Genomic DNA, 25,766 nt, shown 5'->3' with positions numbered 1-25,766 from the left:
CGATGAATTATTTTACCTTCGAACCAGTGTTGGTGGCGGCACCGGCACCGTCCCAATATCGCCGTACGCGCAACGCTCCCGACCGCCTTCCAGCATCTCAGTTGGCGGCAGGGAGTCGGGCCGTCGCGACTCCGCCTCTCGAGACCTAGCCGGGCGGGATTCCGTACGCGCTCGCAGCCCCAGCGCCGGCCGAAAGCGACGAGATAGCCGCCTTCCCTTCGGTTTTTCCACCCCAGCTCTCTCCCTCGTGCGCAGCCTGCGCATCAGCGCAACAAAGTTCCCATCTTTGCAGCCCACGCTCTCTCTCGCGCCAACACCACACCACTACAACAACAATCACAACCACAACCACCACCCGGCCCATCGCTCCACAACGCCCAACGTCCTCAGCCACTACTCCGGCGGCCACTCTAGCGGCACCATTTCCTCAGGACCTCTGCCACGCCGCGCCCCAGCCAGCGTCATCATTCCAAGTACCTCCAATATCTCCCCGCCCACAAGTCCCATCAAATCTCTGTCAGGGTAGGTCGCCATGTCCAAGTGCTGAGACCTGACCGGGATTCGAACCCGGGCTGATTATCCCGTATCTTATTGAGGCAGACAATACGTTTTGCAGGAAGGCTCAGTAGGAAGATAAATCGACATGTTAGTCCATTTACCTCCATTATTGTTAATACATCTGTATCAATTGTTATGATATGTTATGTTATTTTCTCTCTTGGCCAGCTGTCTGGCTTGGCGGACTGGCTGGCTCCCTGGGTGAGGACATGGGGAGAGTCAGTGGAAGTCATTTGGGCATTTGGGTTCTTCAGGAGGCCCATGTAGAGTTTACGTTGGGGGTAACTGTCGCACCAGACAGATAGCAATGACACGAGCGAACCTGTGCTGAACTGCTGTCCTGGGGCTCTGCTGCTTCCAGGAGGATCTTTCCCCGGCGCCGTTAGATCCCCCCTCAGCCACATCCCCCGTGTCCCTCCTCCTGTCGTCGCCTGCAGCTGTTAGCCCACTTGACAACCCCCCTGTTGCTAACTCCTGCTTCATTTGTCCGTGTTTGCTATTATTACCTACTAAGTCCCCTATACCATACCCGAATTTGGGACTTGCCTAACCTTTGGGGCTCCTTTTGAGTCAGGTTCGGATCAACGTTCCCTTGTAGATTTATGTGTGGAGAGAAGTGCACAGAGCACCTAGCACCTTGTATCATCGAATCTTTCAAGGCCTCCTGTTTATTTTTACCTTTGCCGAATTGCGTTACCCTGTCCTGTCAACACAAAATCTTTTCCGTTCATCGCTCTCTTTCCATCTTTCAGAAATTCAACGGCTGCCAACACCGCCGCCGCCGCTGGTGCCATCACTTCCCTGGAGCGGGGTCTCTCCGCCAACGGCCGTTCCAGCTCTCCCTCCCCTCACAACCACACCCACAACCTCCACCATCAGCACCCACACCCGCACCACCTCCACCATCAGCACCATGTTGTCGCCCTGGCGAGTTCCGAGGCGGACGTGTACTCCATACAGATGCTGGCGCTGACGGAGCACCTGCAGAGAATGCAGAGGGAGCGGGAGGAGAGGCGGAATGGGGGGGGCAGCAGCCCCAGCAAGGGCATGGCGGGAGGGGGAGGAGTTACGGCTGCGGGCAGCAGCGGCACGGGCACGGGCACGGGCAGCGTGGCTCTACAGGTGCGCGGGGGGGATGTAGGAGGTGTGCAAGTGGCGCGGTGTGCGGGTGGGTGGGGTTTCGGAGGCCTTACGTGTGCAAGTACGGTGTCTCTTTCCCCCTTCTCGCCACTGATCGATTTCATCGGCCGTCGCCTCGCCGGTCCCCCCCTTACTCGGCTCGTGGGACCTTTTCCACACACACCTCCTTTGCCTTAACCCTACAATCCCCAAGTCAAACCGTTCTTCTGTTGCGCATATCCGTTTGTGACCTCGACTCTCAACCCCCACTTCGTAACATCACCCCACACCTCACCCCACACCTCACCCCACACCTCGTGCCAGGGTCGTGTATCCCACACCGCTGATGGCTACCGGCTGTCCCAGGCGGAGAGGGACCGGGACAGCATACTGCACGGCCAGGTGTCAGTGGCGGCCATGCAACAACGACTGCAACACAAGTTCGGGGAGGAGGCGGCGGCGTTCATGTTGCATGACCTCAAACAGGTGTGTGTGTGTGCATGAGAGAGAGGGTGTGTTTTAATGACCTTCTGAGCCGCGCTGAGGGAAATACCGATTATGGTGGGACACGAACAACTTCATACCGAAGCGAGCTCTGTAGTCCAGCTAAGGTGCATGTCTGTATGTGCATGTCTGTTTGTGTGTGTGTATGTCTGTCATCTTCCATCCTCGTGTCTATCCCCTTCCCTCCGTTTTCTATGACTTCTTCACGACACTAGGGTCTCCCCATTCTTTCTCTCTCCTGAATCCCTCCTCTATCCCCATCCCCATTTCCACAACCACTGTCGTACAGGTTCCGGAGCACCTCCACGTGCTCTTCTACATGGTCATCCTGCAGCTCCGGGAGCTGCCCAGTCCGCTGCCCGCGTCCCTAGGGGAGGCCTACTACGCGGTCTTCGCGCAGCACTTTGACCGCACGGTGTCGGCCGCCGAGCGGCGGCACACCACCTTCCGCACGCAGGTCGCGCAGCTGCAGGTGCAGACGCAGGTGCAGTTGGAGGCGATGCAGCAGAAGGTGACGGAGCTGTCGCCGCGTGGGGCGCGCCCCACGGCTCAGGCTCAGCTGCAGCAGCTGCAGAAGCACGTGCAGCAGCAGGCGGTGGAGCACCAGGCGCAGCTCAAGATGTATGCAGCTCAGGCGATTGCGGCTCAGGAACTGCATACGCAGGTGAAGGGGGAAGAGGAGAACGAGGGGGGAGGGATTTTGAGTTGAATGGGCCTTGAGGGGAGGAAGTCGTTTGGAAAGACCCGCAAACCTGGACGTGCCTCCTCCGCCACTGCCATCCCGGAGGGGGGAGCGCGTCGCCGTAGAGAGAGGGACAGCGGGAGGGGAAGGGAAGGAAAGGGAAGGGAAGGGAGAGGGCGCAGTTTGGAGAGCTTGCATGTGCATGTGCATGTGGGTACGAAGAGGAACGAGTCATGTCACGAGGAGTGATGGGAAGACGGCAGCAGGGAACCACGAACCACTTGAAATCAATGCCCCCCGATGCGAATAATCGCTGCGGAATATCCTACCCGCCGAAGAACGTGAACGCCGTCCAGAACTCCAGTCCGTTCCATCCAGTCCCCAGTCACTCACCGGGCCCCCGTCTCCCCACCTCTCCTCCGTGTATCTTATGAACCCCCTTTTCCCCCTCCAAAGGTCATGCGGCTGCTCTGTGTGGCAGTAGCAGCTCAGGAGCGCCTCAGCACCACCCAACTCGCCGCCATGGGTTTCGAGGGTGTACTGCAGCACCTGCCGGCCTGGGAAGTCCTCTTCCATGTACGGGATGGCGTCATGGTGATGGCGGACCCCTCCCTGGAGTCCTGGCTGATGGATAAACGGGTGGCCAAGCAGTTTACCGCCGACCCGCGGGTCGGTCATGCTGTGCTGGGTCACCACTACCGCCAGGTTGCGGAGCGGGATGTACGGGCGCTGGATACGTACGGCTTGCGGTACGCCGTGTTGCATTTGTTGTTGAGCGACGAGGAGGTGACGGGTGGCGAGCGGCTGTTGATGGATGCGGAGTACATGGAGCAGGTGCGTGTCGGGAGGGGGAGGTGAGGATGGGGGGGATGGGGGGTTTGCGGGTGGTCATATGTATATTTGGGTATATGAGGGTCTAATAGAAGAGGTCCATGAGGTGCCCTCGGGATGCTTGGGGGTCTCTTATACCCCATCCTGACAGCCCACCACTCCCGCCTTCCCAGCCACCCCCTGCCACCAACTTCAGCCTCCATGGATTTCGGGATGCCCCGGGGTCCGCGCGTTACCCCTCTCCCGCTCTCCTACTCTTCCCTCTTCACGGCTTGCCGTGGGCCCCTCCCCCCCTACACACACCTCTCCCCACTCCCTTCCCCTCCCTCGCCCCTCGTCCCTCCACTTCACGCCCGTCCGTTTTCCTGATCGTCCGTTTCCTTCTGTTCTTTACCTTCCCCGCTTTTCTTCCGCCTCCCTTCCCAACCTCTTTAGGTGTTTCGCTGCCAGGAAGAGGGTACCCTGTACCTCACCCTGCTACGTCTGACGCACAAAACGGAGGTGGTTTCGGAGGTACTGCGCTGGCTGCGACACAACATGGGCGCCTTGCGGGCCTTCCCACGCGCCGTCATGGGCCTCTGGCAGTCGGCGCCCTCACGTACGCTGCTGGCGCGACTGGTGGCCGCCGCTGAGGGTCGTACACCTCCCAGCGGCGGTGTACGAAGCTACGGCAGCAACCACCAGAACTACCAACCGCACGGCGCCGCATCTGGAGGTACGGATCATGCTAAGCCGGGGGCGACAAGGCCAAGCTGGGACGGCGATGGCAACGCCGCCGCCGCCGCCGGAGGCGGCGGCGGCGCCCTCACTTCTGCTGGTGGTTCTTCGTCCCATACGCGACCCAGCCGGCCGCAGTGCAAGCTGCTAAACCCACCGCCGTTCTGGCCGGCTGCAATCACGCACTTGCCGGGTCATAATGGTGGCGTGACGGGACTGGTGTTTGACCGGCGTAATCGGCTGCTGGCGGCCGCTACTGCCGCCGGTACCGTGCTCATGTGGGACCATGCTACAGCGCGCTGCGTGGGCACCCTCACGGGCTACAGCCCCTCGGTGCCCTGCGTCGACCTGCACCCGCAAGGCAGGCTGCTCGCCGTTGGCTCGTCCACCGACAGTGCCGTACGTGTACGAGCGTTGGATTCTGGATCGGGGCCGCTGCTGGTGTTTAGCGAACCGCAGCCCGACCCCGTGTTGAAAACCCTGCTGGGGCCCCGTAACGCACCTTCGATACGGCACATGTCGTACAGCCCCGATGGGCACTTGTTGGCGGTGGTGTATGGCGACGGAACGGTGACGGTGTGGGACCCGGTCAAGGGGGTGCGCAGCTCCACTATGCCGGTCATCAATCGCACTACTGCGGCGCGGTACGCAAGCTTCTCACCAAACGGCCAGGCAAGTTCTTTCGCTTCAATAATCAAATTTGTTCCTTTTTTGGAAGTCGAGGGTGGTGAAAGTTGTAGTGGAAATAATGCGGCGGGGGAAGTTTTCGTTGTCAAGGTTTTGAGGACGACTTGATGAGTGAATTCGTGTTGTGATTGAATACTTCACTTTGCCGCCGGCAGGTGGCCGTCGCCGCAGACCCTGTGACCTTCTTCACCATCGTTGTCGTTTATTGCAGGCCCTGTTACCGGTCCCATAGCCAGGGTTGCATGACCTTTACAACTTTAGCAATCATTAAAATTAACCCCAAATGAAATTCCGCTAAATTGTTGTATGTGGAGCGGCCTTTTTATTCCGTAAAGGATGCATTATAGCATGTGATTTGGAATAACATCCAAATGCCGTACACTTGGATGCCGGTAGACACCGCATAGACCACCACTCAACTACCCACCAATCCACTCATGTCTCTCATCTCCTTCTCCCCCTCCTCTCTCTCTCTTTTTCCTCTCTCCCCGCTCTTGCCCTCGTCCTCTTATCTGCGTATCTCATTCCTCCCTCCCCCCCCGTACCTCCCTCTCCAGCTGCTAGCCCTAGCCTGCGCCAATGGCACCATCCGGGTGTGGCATCTGGAACGGCTCAATCCACTGCACATCAGCGTACTGCGCGCGTACGACAACAACGTGCCCATCCGTGCCGTACACTACAGCCCATCGGGGCTGCTGCTGGCATCCCTGGCGGAGGGCGCTGCGGAGGTGTTGTTGTGGGATGTGGCCTCGGGGAATCAGCTGCAGGTGCTGCAGGGCCCGCCGGGGGCGGCCCCGGTGCGAGCCATCGCCTTCAGCCCCGGCGGGCTGCTGCTGGCAACTGCAGGCAAGGAGGATTCTGTATAAAAAGGAACGAAGAAAGGGCGCCTGTGCGGGTTAGGTCGAAGAAGACCTCGGACTCGGGCCGGGGGCTGAGGAGGAGGGGAGGGGACGGTGCGGTTGAGGGTAGTAGAGAGGGAGATAGGACGGAGCAGTTCGTAGAAGTAGACCGAGCCCCCGTACCCCCACCCCACCACCACCAAAACTCGCCTCTCCCCCTCTTCCCCCTCTTCCCCCTCCTCCCCCTCCCCCACGCCAGGCGACGACGGGGAGGTGTGCGTGTGGAACGCCAGCACCCGGGGTCAGTGGTTCCAAGCCGCCAGCCTCCGCGGCCACTCCTTCGCAGTCAACGCCTTAGCCTTCAGTCCCTGCGGCCTGGTGCTGGCCACCGGCGGCAACGAGGACGGCGTACGGCTGTGGGACATGGGCGCCATACTGCACCGCAGCGAGGCGATGAGGGCGGATCAGGGTTACGGAATCGGTGGCGGCGCCACAGCGGCCGCGGGGCCTGGCGCCGCCGCGGCTGGCGCGGCGGCGGAGCGGACGGCGGCGCAGCACCAGGTTACTGTTATTCGCGGTGATGAGGCGGCTAGCAGTGGGCGGCACCCGGCACCGGGTAGGTCGAGGTGGAGCGGTTTTGCAGGGGCGGTGGAGTGGGTGTGGAGGGGGTTTATGGGATGTAAAGGGCTAAAGCTGACGACCCATGTCGTCGTTTCTGGGTGCGAGTGCGGGTGCGGGTGCAAGACCTGGGATGGGATTGGGTCCACGACCCACTTTTCTCTGGCAACCTTTCCTGCCCCCATCCTCCTCCCCTGCCAGGTGTCATATCCTGCCTCACCCACAACCCCAGTGGGACACAGCTCGCTGCTGGCCTGGCTGACGGCGGTGTGGTGGTCTGGGACGCCGTTTCACCACGGCGCTGGGTTCGGCTTGTGGGCGACCACGGGCGACCCGTCGGTCGCGTGATTTACTCTTCCGACGGCAACCTCCTCGCCTCCGCCTCCGACGACGGCTGCATCTGCATCTGGAACACCTCCGATATTGACGTCACGGGGACACACTTGCTGGTGGCTATCCAAGCAGACGCGGCGCTGGGCGGCAGGCTGTCGCACGACGGCTTTGGCGCCGGTGGCGGCGCCGCACCGAGCCGCGCAACGACGGCCTGGTTGGCACCAGCAGCCGCGGCCGCGGCTGCCGCCGGCGCTTCGCGCCGTCACGGCCCTGGCGCTGGCGGCTGGGTAACTCTGTCCTGCAGCGTCGCCTTTGCCCCCCGCGGCAGTCACCTGGCCTCCGCTCACGACGACGGCACCGTGTTGCTGTGGGCGCTGCCGTCGGGAGCGCTGGCGGCACGGTTGCAGGGCCACGCGCGGTTGGCGTACGGCTTGCAGTACAGCCAGGACGGCAGGCTGCTGGCGACGTGGTCGGATGACGGGACGCTGTGCTTGTGGAGCCCGGAGGCGGCTCTTCGCGCCGTCGTGGAGGATCAGCTGCCTCAGCCGGTCAGTGGGTGGTGGGTGGGAGTGGATGAAACCATAGGCCATCGTTATGTCCTGTGTGGGTCCGTATGTACTTTGCGGGAGTTGATGGGATTTCTGAGCCGCGGGCGGAGATGACTGAGCAACTGATGAGTACCTTTATCAAAGCAAGGAGTGTGGAAGCAGGTGTGCAGGTGTGTGTGAGTGCTGCGGGTGGGTGCAGTGGTGTTGGGTATGGATGGTGAGTTGATTACCGTTCTGGAAAGGTGTGCTGGAGAGAAAGGAGTCGGTCTGACTGTCTGTTGGTTGGTTGGTTGGTTGGTTAGTTGGTGTACGGTATATGTACGTGGGGGAGCTGCTGCAGCCGGTGTGGGGTGGGATGGGGCCGTTGGGAAGGAGGGAAGGGAAGGCTCCCGGAAAGTATATATAAAAATAATATTTTCTCCCCCTTGTCTTTCTCTTCCCCTCCCCCTCCTCCTCCCCCTCACCGTCACCACCAACAGATAGCCACCCTGCAGCACCGCGACCACGTGTACGACGTCGACTTTGCGCCCAACAACGCGCCCTCACTGGCGTCCATTAGCCGGGACGGCAGCCTTCGCACCTGGGACATCCGTACAGCGTCATGTACGGCTTCCGCATCCCACGGCCACGGCACCGATTCCAAAGATTCCGTGGAGGGCGTGCGTTACAGTCCCACGGGTCTGTTGCTGGCGACGTGGTCCTCTTTGGAATCCTTGGTACGGCTGTGGCACGCCGCCAGCTGCACTTTGCTGCGGGAGATCAGCGGGTTGCAGCTGATGGCGTGGGCCGGTCTGGGCCCGGGACCCTGGGCGGCGGTGCTCAGGACGGACTATGCGCCGTTTGTGGTGCGGCTGCCAGAGCGGGCGTTGATGATGGTGCGTTGGGTTGGGTGGCGAGGGGTTGGGTGGGATTAATCCATTGGGTTCCTGCTGGGTTGAGGAAAGGGGATAGACGAACGGGAAGGACGTGAAGTGGGCGGGCAGTGGGAGAGGGGTCACCCAAGGCCGGTGGGAAGGGGGGAAAGGAGGTGTCGTGTGCCTGCCTGTGGGGCTGCGCACACCCGGCTGTTTGCAAACCCGTCCTGTTGGGTTCAGGGTGGGTTCTGTTGGGTGGCTTTAACGGGTCCGCATTTCCACCTTGCTCTCACTGCGTGCACTGCGTGTAAACGGCTCCCGTGCATATTCTTGTCCCTGGTGCTACTTCTGGTGCTACTGCTGGTGCTACTGTCGTCCCTATTACCCACGACACGGTTTTTCCCCGCTGCATCGCGGATAAAGCGTCATTAATCCAGCAACCAACCAACCAATAACCAACCAGCCATCTAACCGACTTTATATTTTGCCGATTGGGGTCGCACTGGGTCGCACACCACAGGAGGCAGCTGCCATAGACGCGGGTGTCGCTCCGGACAGCAGTCCCGAGTACTTGGCGGCGGCGGAGGACGAGACGGCGGAGGGACTGACGACGGCAGCAGTCGGCCTGTCGCCCCTGAGCCCGGTATGTACGTCGGGTCCCCTCGGGCCTCTGGTCGGGGCCCATGTTGGGGTCCTACGTGCGCTTTGGTGGGATTTTTAACGAACTGAACACCCCACGCGAGAAGGGATGCAGCGTGTGTCTGCGTGTTTGCGTGGAGGGTGGGCGGGTGCTAGACCCACAGTGCATCCAGTGCCGTGCCGTGCCGTGCCGTGTTGACGGTGCAGTACAGAATGTGGTTGTTGGGTGATGTGTCACTCGGGACGGTGGTCAGCGGGCAGTCAGTTTTCCATTTGAGGTCCGCCGCTCGCTTTCGCAATCAGATTTCGCATAAATTGATGTTCTCTAAATGTTATTACTTATGAACTTCAGATGGCAGGGCGAGGGGAATCGGACGAGATTGATGGAGTGGTGATGGAGAGTCACACATTGAGTTCAGGGATGGCGTCAAGAGCGTATCTCCCGCTGAACCGCGTAACGTACATACATACAGGCGTATGCATGTAAGCACACATGTATGTTGTCTTCAAATTGATGGCATCCGTTGCACCCTCTGTGAGCGATCGTCTCGCCCCCACGCGCTCTCCCGCCCTCATGCCCCCCCCCGTCCGCACACCCGTCAGCCCCCCGCATCCCAACCTCCAACCCACCCACAACTTCGCCCCTCCTTCCCCTCCCTTTCCCCCTCCTTCCCCTCCCTTTCCTCCTCGCGACCGCTGTTCGCCGGTTGTCGACCCCCCTGATGGTCGTCGTGGCTGCTACACACACCAACGCACCGCACCGCAATGCAATGGCTGGCTGTGGCAACAGACCGGCCCCGCGGCGCAGCGGCGTCTGGAGCAGCTGCAGGTCTGTCGGCAACTGAGCTTCCGACCCGCGGAGCAGTCGCTGACCCCGGTGGTGGCGGCCCATCAGGCGGCGCCGCTACGACCGTGTGTACGAATATTCAGCGGCACCCGCTCCGTACCTCACGTGACGCTGCGCGGCCGCTCTCTCGTGTTGGCGGATAACAGCTCCACGGCCTTTTACAGCGTCACGCACGACACGCAGCCGGGCCCGCAGCAACAGCCACACCAGCAGTTCCAACAGGAGCGGCCACAGCAGCATGAGGTGGGAGGTGGTGACGGTGGTGGTGGATGTAATGGTGGTGCGCGGTCCCCTTCACCTACGAAGCCCGGGCCTTTCCTGGCACGACACGCGTGAGCATGTGCGGGTGCGTGTGAGCAGCTCTTAAAAGGGGGGAAGAGGTGGGGAGATAGAGGCAGGAGTAGACGCAAGCAGGAAGGGCGGTAAAGGGCGTCCAGAAAAGTAGCTTTATCAGAGTTTTATTGGTGGTGGTGATGGTGGTCGTAGAGAGTCGCTGCGGTGGTAATGGTGGTGATGGTGGCGAAAGTGAATGAGCAACATGCATCTGCAAACCGACCTGTGGCGTGGTAACGATCTGGTCAAAAAGCTCGACCGGTTTAGGGAAAGATGATGGCGACAGGAGTGACAGGCTTGGAGGGGCAGCACAGCGGAAGACTCGACGGCAGGTGGTGGTAGAGGTGGACAGAAAGGTAAGGGGAAAGGGACACACTTGTGACACTTCTTGGACTTTTGACACTTCACAAAAACTTAATTGCGTGACGTGCCCTCCAGTGGCAACTCCTCGTCTTCTGCTGCTGCCGCTGCTGGCATGTTCCTGGGGCTTTCCTCTCGCACAGCGAGGCCGTCGGGCCACAGGCCAAGGCTTCTGCAGGAAAGCCCCCGACTTTGACGACTTTGCATTCGGCGCCAGGTGCATTGGGGCATCTTAGTCAGCAGTAGCTACGGGGGCAAAATAGCAGCAGCGGCATCGCGGGTGGTAGCAGTAGCGCTAGAAGCAGTATCAGCAGCTCTTCCACGTTCCGTCCTTGGCGTCGGTCCGTTGCCGCTCCGTAGCGCGGGCTACCGGGTAAGGTAATCACCCCGAAGGGGGGGAGGTCGTACCGTGCATCAGGGGGTCGGCGGCGGATTGTGGCGGAATGGCAGGGGGGTAATTTGGTGTGGCACGGCGAGGTTGGCCTTTTAGACTTTTCTGATCGGAAGGCGGCGGATTGCCGCGCAACTCGAAAAGCGGGTGTGGGGGTGCGTGAGTCATTGTTTTGTGTTTTTTATGTTTTTCGTAAAGCTCCTGGCTTCTAGCGTCCATGATGTACGACGCGAAAACAGATTGGGGCTTTGCATTGTGTAGCAGCGAACTGCGCCGGCCAGCAAACGGCGGAGCAAACGAGCGCGCAGTGGTGGCGTCGAGATTCAGTGTTTTGGTCCGGGACATTATCGTGATGTATCTAAGGCGTGCGAACCCATTGCAGAACTTTTTTTGGGTGGCATTGTCGTGTCGGTGTGTCCTAATGCGGCTTCACTTTTTGGCATGTGTGTGATTACAAAGCAAGATGGGCGTCATGTATGAACTAGGCTTCATGCAGGGACTGCGTTGGTTTGCGGCGTTGGGGCACCATGGAAGGGCCGTTGTGCGGTAAGACATAATGCCCTTTGGGGGGTTGGTGGTGGCTTCTCGTACGCTGGGGGTTGTCGTACGCTGCTTCCCGGTGTGTGTGGTGCCCAGCCGGTACCTGTACTCGGCGGTCGAGCGCCCGGGACCCCTAATGCGCGCGTCGCCATTGCGAAGTGGGAATCCTTTGTGGCATTGCAGCTCTCGCATTGTTGCGCCAACCATTCATCACAACAGATCGCCGTACGAGTAGCACGAAGTCCTCATGGAAAATCTTTCGCAGACCCCCTTTTCGACACGTCGTCACGAACCCATGTTTTGTCGCGTGGTGTGCTATTCTCTTTAGCCTAGTGGTTTTGGTGGGGAGAGCGATTAGAAGCGCACTGAAGGTGCCATTGTCCGCCGATGGAATGTCCCTTTCCTGTTTTTACGATGTTCTGACGCATGTTCTTGACTTCTGCTTGGGTTTAATTTTTAGGCCGTAGCTGGCAGCCTTTGATCGCATAGTAACTTTGTGTATATATCCGCCGGCGTGCTCTGGGAGGACCAGCCTTGTGCCCGGCTTTATACATACCTGTCCATAACGGTTCGAAGTTCTCCATCCCAACCATGCGGCCAACTTCCTGCCAAGCTCTGTTGTAAATAATTCAGTCCACCTCCTCCTGGTTGTTCATGCGTTAGTGAAATCATTATTGGTGTCGGCTGCGCGTTATCTTTTCGCGTCTTTTGTTCCGTGTTTCTGCGTATGCAAGCGTGAGAGGAGCCGCTTAGCTGCGGATACACATCTTCCTCCCATCAGATGGCGTTGGATCTTTAGAAGGTGGTTACGCGCCGACATCTTCAACGGCTTTCCGTCTAGCGAAGCCAAAACCATAACACATGTGGCCGGTGAAACGTGTCCGGGTTAAAGCAAAGACGGTGACCGCGTTGAAGCACGAAGCGGCCGCATGAAGTGGCGGCGACCGCACCACCCAATCCTGCGGTGTGAAGGACGCCTGGGACAGGTAATGCGTGTCGCGAAAAAGAGCGGTCCGGAGTGCGCACTTCAGGCCGCCACACCTTGGGAGTCGCATATGAGCCCATATGAGTTCACAGGCGCCGCTCAACGTGAAACTGTCACAGCAGCTCCGTGCTGTGCCAGGACGCGATGCGATTGTACATGCCAAATCACGTCGCGAAAACCAGCCACTGAAGGAAGGGTGCAAATGCATTTCCTCGAACGCAAGGACACAGACACATGATGCCCTCCTGCGGCGGTGGGGTTCACCCAATTATATCCTAGGGATGAAAAAAGATGAAAGGCCTCCCATGAAGATGGAAAGTAAAATTCCCAGGCAAGCACCCTGCGACATGGCGCGGCCGTCGTCCACAGATTATCCCATTGCCACGGCCGACATGCCGCGGACGTATCCACTAATCCATCCTCGCTGCAAATTAATGCGCCCCTGCATGAACTGCCTGCAGCGATGATCTTAAACAGTCGTGAAACCGATTGAACCCCTTACAGCACTAGAACATCGTCATCATCATCGTCATCCACTGAAAGGTCCACAGTCGTTTGCCGACGTGGCCGCTGTCCTGGCGGCGCCGCTCCGGCTGCCTTCTTCCCATCTGCCGTCGCCGCCGTCTGGACAAGTGTCCGCGCTACTGTTGCTGCCAGAGGTGCGCTCTCCAAGGGTGCCGCCGTGGCACCGCTGCCCGCGCCTCTCGCCCGCGCCAGTCGCCGCAGCTGCGAACCGCCGATGCCGCCGCCGGACTTCGGTCCTGCTACTGCTGCTGTTGATCCACCTGTCGCCTCGCGGGTGGCACCTCTGTCACGAGCCTCAGGCGCAGCTGCCGTACCCCGAGCCGACGCGCCGACCTCAGCAGCGGCTTCACTCCCACAAGCGCCCGAGGCCGAGGGTGTCGCTGCTGCTGCTGCTGCTGCACTCCCGAGCACACGCCCAACGCCGGCAGTGGCGGGCGGTGCCTCTGTGGGGATGAGCTTTACCAACAGCCCGAAATGATCGCTCGGGAGCACCTGGGCGGAGAGGCACACGGTGTAGCGCGTTGGCGGGTTGTGGCCTACCGGCGCCCAGAAGAGGGACTCGGGAAAGCAAGTAATGTTAAAGATGTTTCGTTGAAGGGAGATTAAGTAAACGCCAGCTTCTGATCATCTCCTTCGACAGAAGTAATTCAATGCGCTAACCTGCACGCGCCGCGCTGGCCGGCTGGCAGTAGCGCAGAGACAGCCAATGAATGACTTGCGCCGTACAAACACACAGCACAACCCCAAGCCCTGCCCCGGGCGACCATCGCTCTCGCGGCCTACTTCCGTAGCTCATACACTGCTTTTGTTTATTTCATCGCCTTAAATATATATTCCAAAACCCAACTCATAGAACGGGACATGCGAGAAATGCGAAGAGGACAGAGTCCTTCATACCGGCAGGCGCTTGCCCTTGTACTCGTACGTCACGCCAGGGAGAGCCTGCGTGCCGACCATCTTAATGGCGCCCAGCTGCCAGCCGCCGCCTGCAGCGCCTCCCGTGCTCCCCCGGGGGCCCAGCGAGGTGCTCGGCCCCGTACCTGTCGCCGACGCCGACAGCCGGCACAGCACACGATCCAGCCGGGAGCCCTTGAAGCGGCTGCAATGTGGGTTGCCGGGGGGGTGTCCACGTGTCACGCGCACACACCCGACGTGACATCCCACGCCAGGATGCGTGGTGGGGCGCGTGTGTCATTGCGGACCAAGAGTCTATTAGCATATGGGGTGGGGAGCCGGTCTACCCGGGGGTAAACCGAAGAATTCAGGAAAGCTAAGTGCGAACAGCGCATATAACGATTTATTAGCTTGGTTGAAAAAATTCGTCCGGGAGCGGAAGTTGGAACAGAAGCATAGCTGGTGGTATTAAACCCTCAAGCACCCTCTAGCGATTAAGAGAGAACGGGTGGATGGAAGTAGGAAGAAGGTGAAAGAAGACACGGGCGTCCTGGCGCACCATTGATTGCCACCGAGTGATTGCGACCACGACAATCTCTCGGAACAGCGGATCCGGGAGCAAGGAGATAAAGCTCCTGTGCACGCCTTCCGTTCCGTCCGTACCTCGTCAGCATGGGGTTGGATACCGGGTCCCAGGTGTTGCCATCCCGGTTGGCCATGAGAGTCTGCCAGGCGTCACACCAACGCGGTGGCGTCTGCACGGGACCGTCCCGCGTGTCAGACCAGTTCAGATCGCCTGCAGCAGTGAGTCACAAGACAGAGGGTTTTATCGTCCGAGGGAAAATCAACGCTTTGACGACGGCGGGAAAAATCATTCGCCGCTCGCGTCCGAATGGGTTCCATCCATGCCCCTGACCTCCTTCCTCCTGAGCTTACCCCACCCATCGACCTGGGTGCCACCTCACCTGCCAGCAACACGTCACCCCGGGCCCCCGCCGCCGCCTCCAACTCCCTGACAGCCACCTCCAGCTGCTCCTGCCGCTGGCTCACCATCTGCTGCGGCCCCGGTCCCACGGGGCTCTCTAAGTGGGTGGTGCCCACCACCAGCGGCCGCCCGCCCACACTGACTCGTGTGAACAAAATGCTGCGACCTGCGCGTTCACACACACACACACACACACACACACACACACCGGGGTGGGGGAATCGAGCGCAAGAAGCAAAGGGCCGAATGTACCAAGAGCAAGGAAAGCACAGCAGAGGTCCGTTTGCGTTGGTGGATGCCGCTATGGCGGCAGAGCAAGCAAGATGAGGAACGAAGCCGCTATGAAGTCCGCGCGCCTGCAAGGCACCTGTGCGGCGGTGCTCCCCGCATGCAAGCAGCGTGCATGGGCTGAAAGGTAATCCAAGCAGCTAATGCTTAAAGAGCACATCGAACGTGCGAACGAGGTAGAAAACTTCAGAAGCATTGGAAAGCTAGGAGGTGATAACGCATAAGTAGCCCCCAAAGGAGTCCCCGGTCTAACGTAAACGTCAGTGCAACCAACGCAATTACACACAAACACACACCCAACAGTTGGGTCCCTGACCCATCGCTCATCGTCTCAATCGTTCACAGGTGCATCGTCCCTCTTCCCTCACCTCCACCCACCCACCCATGCACGAGTTGGCGAACTCCTTTTCAAGCCAGGGCTGCATGGCCGGGAGCGTCACCGTATCACGGCGCGCCAGTAGCAACGTGAAATACGACTGCGCGTGCGGCAGCGACAGATGCAAGGGCAAATGCTGTAGGTGGACACGGCACATCCTGTGAGCGAGGCGCTAGGAAGACCAACAGTGCCTCCGTTCATCCATATCCCCCCCCATACTCCCAAAGCAAGAAAGTGGATAACGGAGTAGGGATAAAGGAAGCATACCCCATATCCTGCCAGACAAACAGACAGACAGGCACATACGTATAGTGGGATTTGCGTCTCGTCAAGCATACGTAAGCAGCGACAGCCTCTCCTCCTCCCTTCTTCGCGACAAACGCATTTTTACGACGAGCAGCATAAACTGACTTGTATGCACCCGTCCAAGAGCTCCGGTCGCAAACCCAAACTACCTTGCCCTCCGGTGCGGGTGAGCAGTGATACAGCCGAAACCAGCTGCATTGGCGAAAGATGAGCAACATGTTTTGCGTTACCTCCTGCGCGGGCGGGGGAAAGTTTAACGTATCGGGACCTTGAAAGCCACACCGTTAAGGTAACGAAGTCGACGCCATAACGAGCGCCACTAACGATCAGGGAAGTGCGGCGGGAGGGCAAGGGCTAGGGCAAGAGCAGGGAACGAAAGGGTAGATTCGGGGCAGGTAGACAGGCAGGGGGGAGAAAAGAAACCCTTAAAGCCTGCGTACACAGGGCCACCAGGTACAACATACCTGAAACAGCAATAGATCCGGGTGGCCCTCCCGCTCGATGAGATCGCCAATAGCACGCATGCGCTGAAGTAGCGCCACGTCCTCATTGAACCTGCCGTCGTCAGCAACACAGAATTCCTCACCAATGTTACCAAGACAGTGTGCAGGCAAGCAGCATGGGCAGCATCATACAGAGCGTAACGGGCGTCATATGATTCGCAGACCATAAAATGCCTGTCGTACATTGATAATGGTTCATAGGTTAACCTCTATTCCATAGAGCATCACTCAACAGCATACGAGCGGCAGGAGATATTTGTGCCTTGCATCCAATCCGCATTCCACGTCTACGCAAAGCATTTGCGGCAGGGCCATCAGGAACCGCAGCAGCGGCTGTGGCTTTGCGACTTGGGCTGCAGTGTGCTTCGCGGGCAGGTATGTCCTACAGCGCACACTTGCGCCGTAGACGAGGCAGGGTGGACGCGCATATCCTAGGGCCATAGGGATACGCCACCTATATCCTGACCCAAATCAGAGCCGAGTCCTCCCAACCTACAAGTCTGCGCAAGCAGCTCTGGATCCGAACCTTCGTCATTGCGACTCGCCATGGTCGCAGCCGCAACCCGATGGATCCCAAGTCGTGACCCTCAAGACCTAGGTTTCAGACACGATCCTACCCACGCACACGTCAGCCGCAGGTGGTTTACGACATCAGCTCCCCTGTATTTTGGAGCATAACAAGACCTCACATCGGAGATAAGAGTACCGCCATGCGGCAGGAGGACACCGTTACGCGTCACTAACAGAGAAAGCGTAGAGCGCTGTGGGCCGTTCTCGTGGAATACCTATATGTTGAGTCGCGTGGTAGGGAGTTGGGGGATACGCAGCCGCCACCGGTGAAGACGTGGCAGCACCTTTGCTGGCTATAGGGTTATGCGCTTGCAATTGCCCACAAGGAATCTGCGTGGCGGACGCACCAAAGGTTGTACGTCAAGACACTCAGGCTCCGTGCCGAGGCGGAACTGGCAGGCTGGCTGCTAGCGCGTTGCTGGGAAGTTGACGCGCCGGCTGCTCCAGGATTCCGCGGTTGGCTGGGCTGGCCAGAACTTCCGTGCTTGGCAGCAGGCCCAGCCTTGGCCGTTTCAGACTTGGACGGGCTTCGCAGTGCCGCTTTCCGATCTTCACTCATGCGGGAGATCCTTTCCGCGTGTAGTTGGGCCAGTAGATTGTTGGTTGTCTGGGCTGTGGCTTCTTTCGGGGTTGCTGTTGGTACGGGCGCTGGTATGAGCGCAGCAGGCTGCAAAGAGTGCGGCTTCGGTAGTGCAGCAGTGGGTGGAGCCGGACTGAGCCGAGCTGAGCCAGACAGAGCGTGCATCTCAGAGTTGGCTGCGGCAAGCTCGGAGAGTTTAGTGGCGTCGACAACTGCAGTCCGGAGCCGCTTCCGGGCTGGTGCCTCAGCAACGCGAAGCCTCTCGTCAAAGCCTTCTGCAAGCGCCACGATCCTCTTTTTGCTTGTTTCCTCCTTTGTTACGTATGGCGAAGTATCATTCGCATCCTCCGTCAGATCGATGTGTTCAGTCATGCCCTTCAAAACTACGCAGCACAGCGTATCGTTACTTTAGCTGTGGCTCGTTTTCCTAGAAACCAGAATCAATACGGGGCAAAAGCAAAATCCCCGGATAAAGTCAAAACCAGGCATTACAGGAATCGATTTCAATCTAAAGTGCGACTTACAAACAAGATAGCTGAGAACTTTATGTTGCATAGATATGTTCAAATCTAATATATCCAAGGGGTCCGCTTTGATACGGCGCCTGGCAACTAGGGCCATAATTCATCCAGAACCATGATTGCAAATCGCCTGCCACAAACACAGATTGTCGATATAACATGCAGATGAACTCCCATCGTATTCGGACTTGTAGATTGTGTGAAGTTGCGTTCTCGACCCCTGGGACATTCGCCGTCTACATTGTGTGTACTGGCAGCCGTGTGAATTGCAAGCGTGTTGCAGTCGTGACCTACATGCACTTGCTACTAAGCATCTTGCTGAAGTGAGGCACTTAGCCTCCACTGAACGGCTGGTATGTTGCATGATAAACATAATGCGCCCGCCCTGGAAAGGAGGCTTTTAACTTAAATGTGCCAAGGGTGCATACCTGTTGGGTCATATAGTTTGGCCAGACTAGGCTGCCGATTTGCAAATACATCACAGCATGGAGAGGACAGCTGCGCAGCGTTGCAACCCTCGCCCTCCCGCCCAAAGAGGTGCAAGAAGGGTTTCCAACACGCATGTCATCCTGATATGAAGCGATAGGACATACAGCAGAATTAACCTTGGTTGCGCCGAAAGTTTCCATTTGGGGCCGTCAAGCGCCCGTTAGCACGTCCGACACAGAAGTAGCCAAATCCCCATTGTGCCTTTGATTCGCCTTAAGCCCGCATTTTCCATGCGGGCCCGATACCGCACAGACAATGTAATAGACATCATATTGCATATTTCTTGTAACGCATTCCTTGCTTTCAACTACTTTTAGGAAAGAACATGTTCTTGTTTATTTGAAAAGAGAGACGACATACCGCGCGGCCCTAAGGACACACCTTAGGTCTTACCCGCCGCTCGCAGCTCTTAACGTGTCAGCGTACGATACTTGCCATGTCCAAATGAAACCCCACCACGGTACGTGCAAAGCCCGGCCCCGCAAAGCAAAGATGAAGATGAACCACCCCCGGTACGACGACCAACGTGACCACACGCGATTGCATCACACACGCCCACGAATCCTGCGCCATCACACGCCCCACACAGCAAAGATAGAACCCCAAAGCCTCCCGACACAGAACACAATGAAAATCACTCGAAAACACACACGCAGTACATCCCTCGTTACGCTCAGCCTGCTCGTCCGACGTTCGTTTAAAATTGGGCAGCGGCAGACATGAACCGACCCATATCAAGCAAGTCCGTTCATTCCGTAAATGTAATGAAACCACGCGGCCCCAGCATGGGCGCTGGACAAAAATTCACAATCAGCAAAGAGCAGTCGCGCCAGGATTAAAAGAAACCCTAAATAGAAAGCACCCCAAACATAACCCCACGGCGCCGGCGCCATTAACCGTGTGCCAAAAACCAAGGGAACACGCATCATGATTTGCAACCCCCCGACCTTCATCCAGCCCACTTCACATCAGCCGACCTCCCTGCTGCATCATCATGTGGCAGTCGCTAATCCCCATCCCAAGACTATACTACACAACCTCAGCGCCGCATTCCTCATCCCGCAAACAACATGCGTGTATGGAGCATGTCGCTGCCGGGCTGTGCATTGTTTTGGGGGGGCACACACTGTAAGCGAATCTCAGCTAAAACCAACAATCCCGCACATGCTGCACAGCGCCTGCGGTGCGCATGCATGGCGACAACACTAACTGCATGCCGGCACCCACTACCCACATGTCACGCCTGTACAAACTCCCGGTGCAGCACGAATCCTGAGCGCTTGATTCTGGATCCTTGAAAAACAACATATATTAGAATCAGCAGCCCCCTACGCCCAAAATGACATCTGACCCAATACCCACCGCCGTGTGCATGCAGCAGCCTGGAAGTCATGTGCTTGCAAACCTAACCTACCACCTTCCCCGGAGCCCATGCTAAAGGAACTAAACTGTCCTAGCCTTAGCAGTGCGCCAGCCAACACAGCACATACCGCCGCATGGGAAGGAACCCGTGGCGCCGGCCCTTGCCCCTGGCCGCTAGATGGCATCGCAGCAATAACACCATCCGCTATCCAGGCCTTTCACCTGGGCTCCTCCAACGACGTCGCGCGCGTGTGGGCACACGCACAGACACCAGAGCCCATATCGGCCACCCTGGCATCCTCAACGCCGGCGGGGCAAGGGTTCCAAGCCCCCTACACGCCGGCGGGAGAGGAACCCTACGCCCCGTTCCACACGCGTCGCGTTGCTGTGTGCGCGTCGCCTAGTCAGCAGCTTGACGGACCCTGCCGCGGGCAAACTGCGCCGCTCCCATGCGTTGCGTCGGCACACCAGCAGCTGCCAACCTCTGCGCCCAAAACTTCTCAAGTTCGGTTGGTGACAAGGACCTTGGTGGCTGCAGCCGCCACCGAGGACCAGGGCTCGTCCGGAGTCACCATGATCCAGTCGCCCTCCTCATCCTGCACGGAATCATTAAGCGGCCGTCAGAAGGATTATGAGACGTGCATATCCCGTATTGGATTACAACACGGCCAGGGAGCCTAGCATAGTGGCGCGCGGCGGCCTAGGAGCAACGCCAAGTATGCATTACATCACATGAGTTACTCATAGAAGCTGTGGGCTCAGGAGCTGGAGAACCGTGAGCCAGCCACGAGGCGGGTAAGGGACCCCGGCGTCCGCGAGGAGACTGTGGCAACTCTCAGGACCTCAGCTAGAGGACTGTTGCCGCCCAACGCGCACAAGCAGCGGATGCTAATAAGTTGTTTTGGACGAAGATCACGCGCGATGAGGACTCCTTGGCTCACCAGGTAAATGATCTTCGAGTCCATTTCATCTGGCAAACTCCCGTCGTGCAGCGCCGCGAGCTGAGTCCACAGCTCCTTGAACGAGCGAATCTTGCCAAGATCTAGAAGCTGAGACGCCGCCGCTGCCATCGCCGCCGCGGCACCACTGCCACCGCGCGGATACAGCGCCGCGGCAGCAGCCGGCCCCCCATACACACGGCCGTTCCCCAGCCTCGCCGCGAAGCCGTGGCCAACAGGTAGAGGACCAACGGGTACAAGACCAGAAATAGGCGCCGCGCCTCCGGTGACCCGGCACGGAGGGTCAAACTCGAAGTAGCACTCAACAACACGCGACGTGCGCGTGTCAGAGTCGGTCTTTGGCTCGGTTGTTGTCGTGGCGGCGGCGCCTGCTCCGCCGCCCCCGGTCCCGCCGCATGCAGCGTCCACCACATGTCCCCCATTCCGAGGACCACATGCGCCCTTGTCCCCTGCGCCGTCCTTGGAGCCCCGGCTGCCTGCCACAGCCGGGCCCTTGCAGCTGCCCGCGGCCGGCATGTCGTTATCGCCGAGACGCCCTAGCCGGCCTCCCGGCGGGGACGGCCCTGCGGGCGAAGGCACTTGCCCAAGCCCCGTCGCGCAAGTCGGTGGCCCCGCGCCGTCGACTGGGCCCTGAGCCCCGTCGGCCTTCCCAGCCGGAGTTCCACTGGAGGTGCGATGAGTGGGTTTCAAGGACGGAGGCGGAGGTAAAGCTGCCCCCGTACGAGCGTTCCCTCCAACCGCGGCCGCCATGGCTGTAACTTCCGCCGGCCCGGCACTCCTCCGATCTTGGCCATGCGGGTGGCTGGGACGGGGAAGGTGCGGGTCGGACCGTGGAAGCTTAGCAGGAGGGCCGTTGTGCCGCCTCGACAGCGGTGCATCCGCTGTGGGCCGTTTCGTCCCTCCGGGGCCCGCCACTGCAACACCAGGAGGTGCCTGCGTGCCGCCGGCGGTCTTAGCGCCCGCGGACGGCCCGGAGGCGCGCTGGGCCCCTGCAGGCCCAACACCCCCTACACCGCTGCTGTCCGTGACAGCTCCGCCCCCCGACACCCGCAAGCTGTTACAAACCGGGTTCTGCATGAGCGCGTCCGGGGGCTTTTCCGCAATCTGCCCTCCACTACGGGACTGCATGGCAGCGGGTGAATCTTCTGATCGCCCTCCCAGCTTGTCGCGGCCCTGCTGTGCGGCTTGATGCCGCTGTTGCTGCTGCTGCTTAGCCCCGCCTCCTACCGCCGTGCTGGCAGCTGCATCACCTCCGGGAACTGTAGACGCCGCCGCTTGCGGCCCACGAGAGGGATTCCTGGCGGGTGCCGACGGCTCCGTGCCACGTGATTGCGCCTCCGCAGATATCGCGGGTCGTGGCTGCGGTTCCCCGGGGGGCCGAGCACCTCCAGCAACGGCCGCGTTGGATTGGCCTTCCCCGCCGGCGGGAGTGGCGCCATTGCCAGCATATGCAGCGTGGCTTATTGGTCGCTCTGCGCTCCCTCCGTGCGATTGAGGGCCTTCCTGTTCACTAGATGACGTCGTCGCCCGCTTGGTGCGCTTTATGCGGTCCGCCAATGTTTCGCCGTACGGCCAAGCATTCTCCGTACTCCCGTGTGGGTCGCCCGTCAGGGAAGTACCGGCCTGGGGACGGGGGCCAATGGAAACAAGCCGTCATGAGAGGAGGACTGGGGGGTCGGTGGTCGATGTCGTTCATCTGGCGACCCTGGAAATACAGGGTATACCGTGCGTATGGTGGCATAGGCTTAAAATTCCCATACCAAAATACATAGCACTGATAATAAGAACGCTGGCAAAGAGAGATGCATCAAATGGCGCAGAAAACAAGTGAGACAGCACCGCCCTTTGCTGTGGATACAACAAGGTCAGTATCCGACGACCCTTGGCGCTGCTCGTTGCCAAACGACACAAGCCTACCTTGGGCTTGGATCCCTCTGATCGCGGCCGTTTCCGCTCTCCCACCTCTCCGCCGCTGTGGGCGGGCGCCGCCGCAGGCGTTGAACCTGCTGATGCCGGTGCCGGTGGCCTGTCCCCTCCACGACTCCCTACCGCAGACAGCCCTCCTCCCGTTCCCACTGCGGGCCCCGCCGCCAGGCTTCCCAGCCCCGTGACAGGCGGCGCGGCACCGTCCCCGCTTTCCCGCAACCTAGCACCTTCCTTAGCTCCATCTTTTAAATGTTTACCCCACGACGCCCGCTGCTGCAGTTGCTGTGTAGCCATTGCCGGCTGCTGCGGCTGCTGCTGCGCCGGCTGGCCTTGCCCCTGCGGCTGTGGTTGCGACGACTGCGACTGTGTTTTGCTAGCCGCTGCTGCTGCAGCGACCGCGGCGGCACCGGCGGAAGCTCCTCCGGCAGTGGTTTCCTTAGCAGTGCCTGGTGTTGCTGCGGCAGCAGAAACGGGGCTGAACTGCGGGACTGGTGTCCGGCTCCGACCGACGGATGCATGGTCCGTAGCCTCTGTCTGGTCTGATGTAGCCCCGGCAGCTGCAGCGGCAGCAGCTCCCAAAGCGCCTGGCTGCCCAGCGCTGCCGCGACCATCAAGAACACGGGAAGCCTGGAAATGGATGGGGCCCGTGCAATAGGGTGTCCAATAGGGCTCAAGCAGGCGACCACAGACTGAAAAGGCTCAGGACATGCCCTTCCACGCAGCGCCAAATAAATGACGATGACCCCGTATGCACTAGCATGGAAACCTAAACAGCACCTAGCGTTCAGTTTACTGATTCGGCTCGTCCGTGTGAGCTAATAACAAGGTGGGTGGGTGGGTGCATTGACACCCTTTCCTCTAAAATTAACGCACTGTTGATATGATGCGAGCCGCAGGCTTGCAACATCGACTCCACCGGTATCCTTGGCCCCCAATCCCAGTGCAATCCCCTGTACCTTTTTCAGCGGCCCTTTTCGTTCTACGCCTTGCGAATGCCCTCCTGCATCATGTGCCGTCGCTGCTGGCGGCCCCGTCCCAGCTGCCGCAATCTGCAGGCTTGTATGTGGTCCTGGCTGGAAGCCACTCGCCCGGCTGACGACGCCGGCCTTTGGCGTTTCCGACTTGGCGACCGGCAGGGAAGACAGAGGAGTAAACATGGACTCGAAATCATCACCACCTTTCAAAGCTGTTGCTGCAAGCGGCATCGATGGCATTCGTGCGGGCGGCAGCCGAACCCTGCCGGCGGTGCTGGTCAGGGACGGCCCCGATGAGGGACCTGTTCCGTGAGGCTGAACTGCGGATGGAACTGGAACGGATGGTGGAGCTGCAGAATGCGGGCCTTGCGCCGACTGTGCAGGGACTTGCGTCGACGACGGCGTCAAAATACAACAGGACATCGGAGCATTTGCCGCACTGTGTGACGTTCCCTGTGAAAAGCCTGATGTGACCGCAGCCGCAGTGGCTCCCACATGGACTGTCTCTGCCAAGCTAATGAAGGGTAGCGGTAAGGAAACAGCTGCAACGGGGGAAAGTGAGACCGGCACCGCAGGTAAGGAAGCAGAGGCATCCATCGATTTGCGTTTTGTCAAGCCAGCCGCCGGCTTCGTTGGCGATGGCGATGCACCGTTGCCGGTCACGGATCCCGCAGCGTTGGCACCATTTCCGAGCAGTAACCCGCCCACAAGGTCGACCGTCGCCACTGCTGGTTTTGCTCCAGAGACACCTCCTCCAGCTGCGGTTGCTCCCGCTGCCACCGCGTTCACCGCCGTTGTGTTGCTCACATCTGACGCTACGCCCGGCAACGCTGGTGGCGCCGTTGCGCATGCAAGGACTTCCGACAAACGACCCGTCTTATCTTCCTTCGGGTTACAAGACCAGGATGCCGCCAGGTCCTGCCGCAGGGAAATGTGGGCAATATTACTTTGGTTCTTTGCATCCATAAGTGCATTCTGGATTCAATTTAAAGAGCCTCAAGGTCAATGTGCATATGTAGGCGAATGGCATGGGCCTTGCGCTTCTTCCTGGCATGGGCACGGCAACCCCTGGCAACTAGCTATCCAGCTAGCCTCGTAGCCTTCATTTGCAATGGGGATTAATCACCTGGGCTCTAAGCTGGCTAGGGAGCGCAGGACCCACTTTATAACTCCAAAGTTTGTAACGGTGAAATCCTTCACGAATGCGTAATGATATACTTCTGGTAACAACACCCTGGTAAAGCAAAGCCCGTTCTTTTAATGTACCAGTAAAGCTCATGCCTTTAGTGAAGATATCACTCTCCAGTTACCTGCTCTTCCTTCACCCGGACGCGTTCCTCGCTTGGATGGAATTGACCCCCACTCAAAGGGGCCAGCGGCTCCGGAGCTCCCACTGACGCATTCTCGGGCCCCGCCTGAGGGAGGTAGGGTGGCTGCCCTCAACCATGACAAAGTGTAGGGTTTTTGAACGAACGGCCACAGTGGGCGAGCGGCAGTTGCAACACGGACCAATGTCCATGTGAGGCACTGTAGATCAAGTGTCACAAGACAGTGCAAAACACAGCGGCCATTACATAGCCGCAACCTGGCCCCCGAAGCCACCCACTTTGTAACAATTCATAGCCGTGACCTGGTACGCGACATGTTGGTACTGGTACGTAGCAATGTGGTAGGAGTCAACCGGCTATGCAGGTAAGCGCATGCTCTCGCATGCACACGCAGATATGCAAACCCAAATCGGTGGTGAAGACATTCGAAGCCTCCGTGCCGTTTCCGAATCCGCACCTTGGCCCCACTGCAAGGTGGCCGGGGCTGCAAGGTAGCTGGGGTAGCAGTATCCAGAAGGGGGGGACAAGTGCCACCCACTTGACCACCAGAGGTTTTGTGTGTCGCGCATGGCTCGGAGATCGGTGGCGGCTCAGAGCTGTTGTCAGTTGCAGACTGTTGCTCCTGGCAGTTGGACCGAACAACCTGCCCCGGGAGTGGAACCTGATCAACCGCAAGGCGCTCCTTCTCCCGCTCTTGTTGCTCCTTAGCATGGTCCTGAATCCATTTCCATTTCAGACCCTTGAAGCCAGGCCCAGGGCACTCCACCTTTGTCATAGCTGAACCAACTGCCCCGC

At 59.3% G+C, this 25,766-nt stretch overlaps 4 protein-coding genes across 4 annotated transcripts; 1 reads left to right on the top strand and 3 right to left on the bottom strand.

Moving 5' to 3' along the window:
- Positions 1-693: 693 nt before the first annotated feature.
- VOLCADRAFT_103429 (uncharacterized protein) lies at positions 694-12,039 on the top strand (the record flags this gene model as incomplete). The annotated part of the gene is made up of 15 exons (XM_002947424.1): positions 694-759; positions 1,468-1,680; positions 2,002-2,163; positions 2,471-2,845; positions 3,320-3,697; positions 4,130-5,008; positions 5,656-5,895; positions 5,945-5,993; positions 6,197-6,553; positions 6,757-7,436; positions 7,916-8,311; positions 8,811-8,933; positions 9,720-10,019; positions 10,613-10,686; positions 10,830-12,039. 15 exons carry the CDS (start codon positions 694-696, stop codon positions 10,849-10,851), a joined length of 4,314 nt encoding a protein of 1,437 aa, XP_002947470.1. The 3' UTR covers positions 10,852-12,039.
- An 844-nt stretch (positions 12,040-12,883) lies between these two features.
- Positions 12,884-17,972, bottom strand: VOLCADRAFT_120457 (uncharacterized protein; the record flags this gene model as incomplete). Its single annotated transcript, XM_002947291.1, has 8 exons — positions 17,180-17,972; positions 16,224-16,314; positions 15,909-15,992; positions 15,460-15,553; positions 14,770-14,955; positions 14,468-14,600; positions 13,808-14,009; positions 12,884-13,402 (listed from the first exon to the last, which is right to left on the bottom strand). The coding sequence occupies exons 1-8, from the start codon at positions 17,782-17,784 to the stop codon at positions 12,884-12,886; spliced, it is 1,914 nt and encodes a 637-aa protein (XP_002947337.1). The 5' UTR covers positions 17,785-17,972.
- Positions 17,973-20,284: 2,312 nt separating this feature from the next.
- On the bottom strand, positions 20,285-24,609 carry VOLCADRAFT_87615 (uncharacterized protein; the record flags this gene model as incomplete). The annotated part of the gene is made up of 5 exons (XM_002947290.1): positions 20,285-20,380; positions 20,726-22,366; positions 22,661-23,296; positions 23,626-23,861; positions 24,294-24,609. 5 exons carry the CDS (start codon positions 24,607-24,609, stop codon positions 20,285-20,287), a joined length of 2,925 nt encoding a protein of 974 aa, XP_002947336.1.
- A 329-nt stretch (positions 24,610-24,938) lies between these two features.
- VOLCADRAFT_87614 (uncharacterized protein) lies at positions 24,939-25,746 on the bottom strand (the record flags this gene model as incomplete). Its single annotated transcript, XM_002947289.1, has 3 exons — positions 24,939-25,058; positions 25,429-25,455; positions 25,510-25,746. The coding sequence occupies 3 exons, from the start codon at positions 25,744-25,746 to the stop codon at positions 24,939-24,941; spliced, it is 384 nt and encodes a 127-aa protein (XP_002947335.1).
- Between the last annotated feature and the right edge of the window lie 20 nt (positions 25,747-25,766).

The sequence above is a fragment of the Volvox carteri genome (genome assembly GCF_000143455.1).
Source record: "Volvox carteri f. nagariensis unplaced genomic scaffold VOLCAscaffold_6, whole genome shotgun sequence".
Classification (NCBI taxonomy): domain Eukaryota; kingdom Viridiplantae; phylum Chlorophyta; class Chlorophyceae; order Chlamydomonadales; family Volvocaceae; genus Volvox; species Volvox carteri.
Note: the sequence above shows the minus strand (reverse complement) of the source record. Positions and strands in the feature narration are given on the sequence as shown.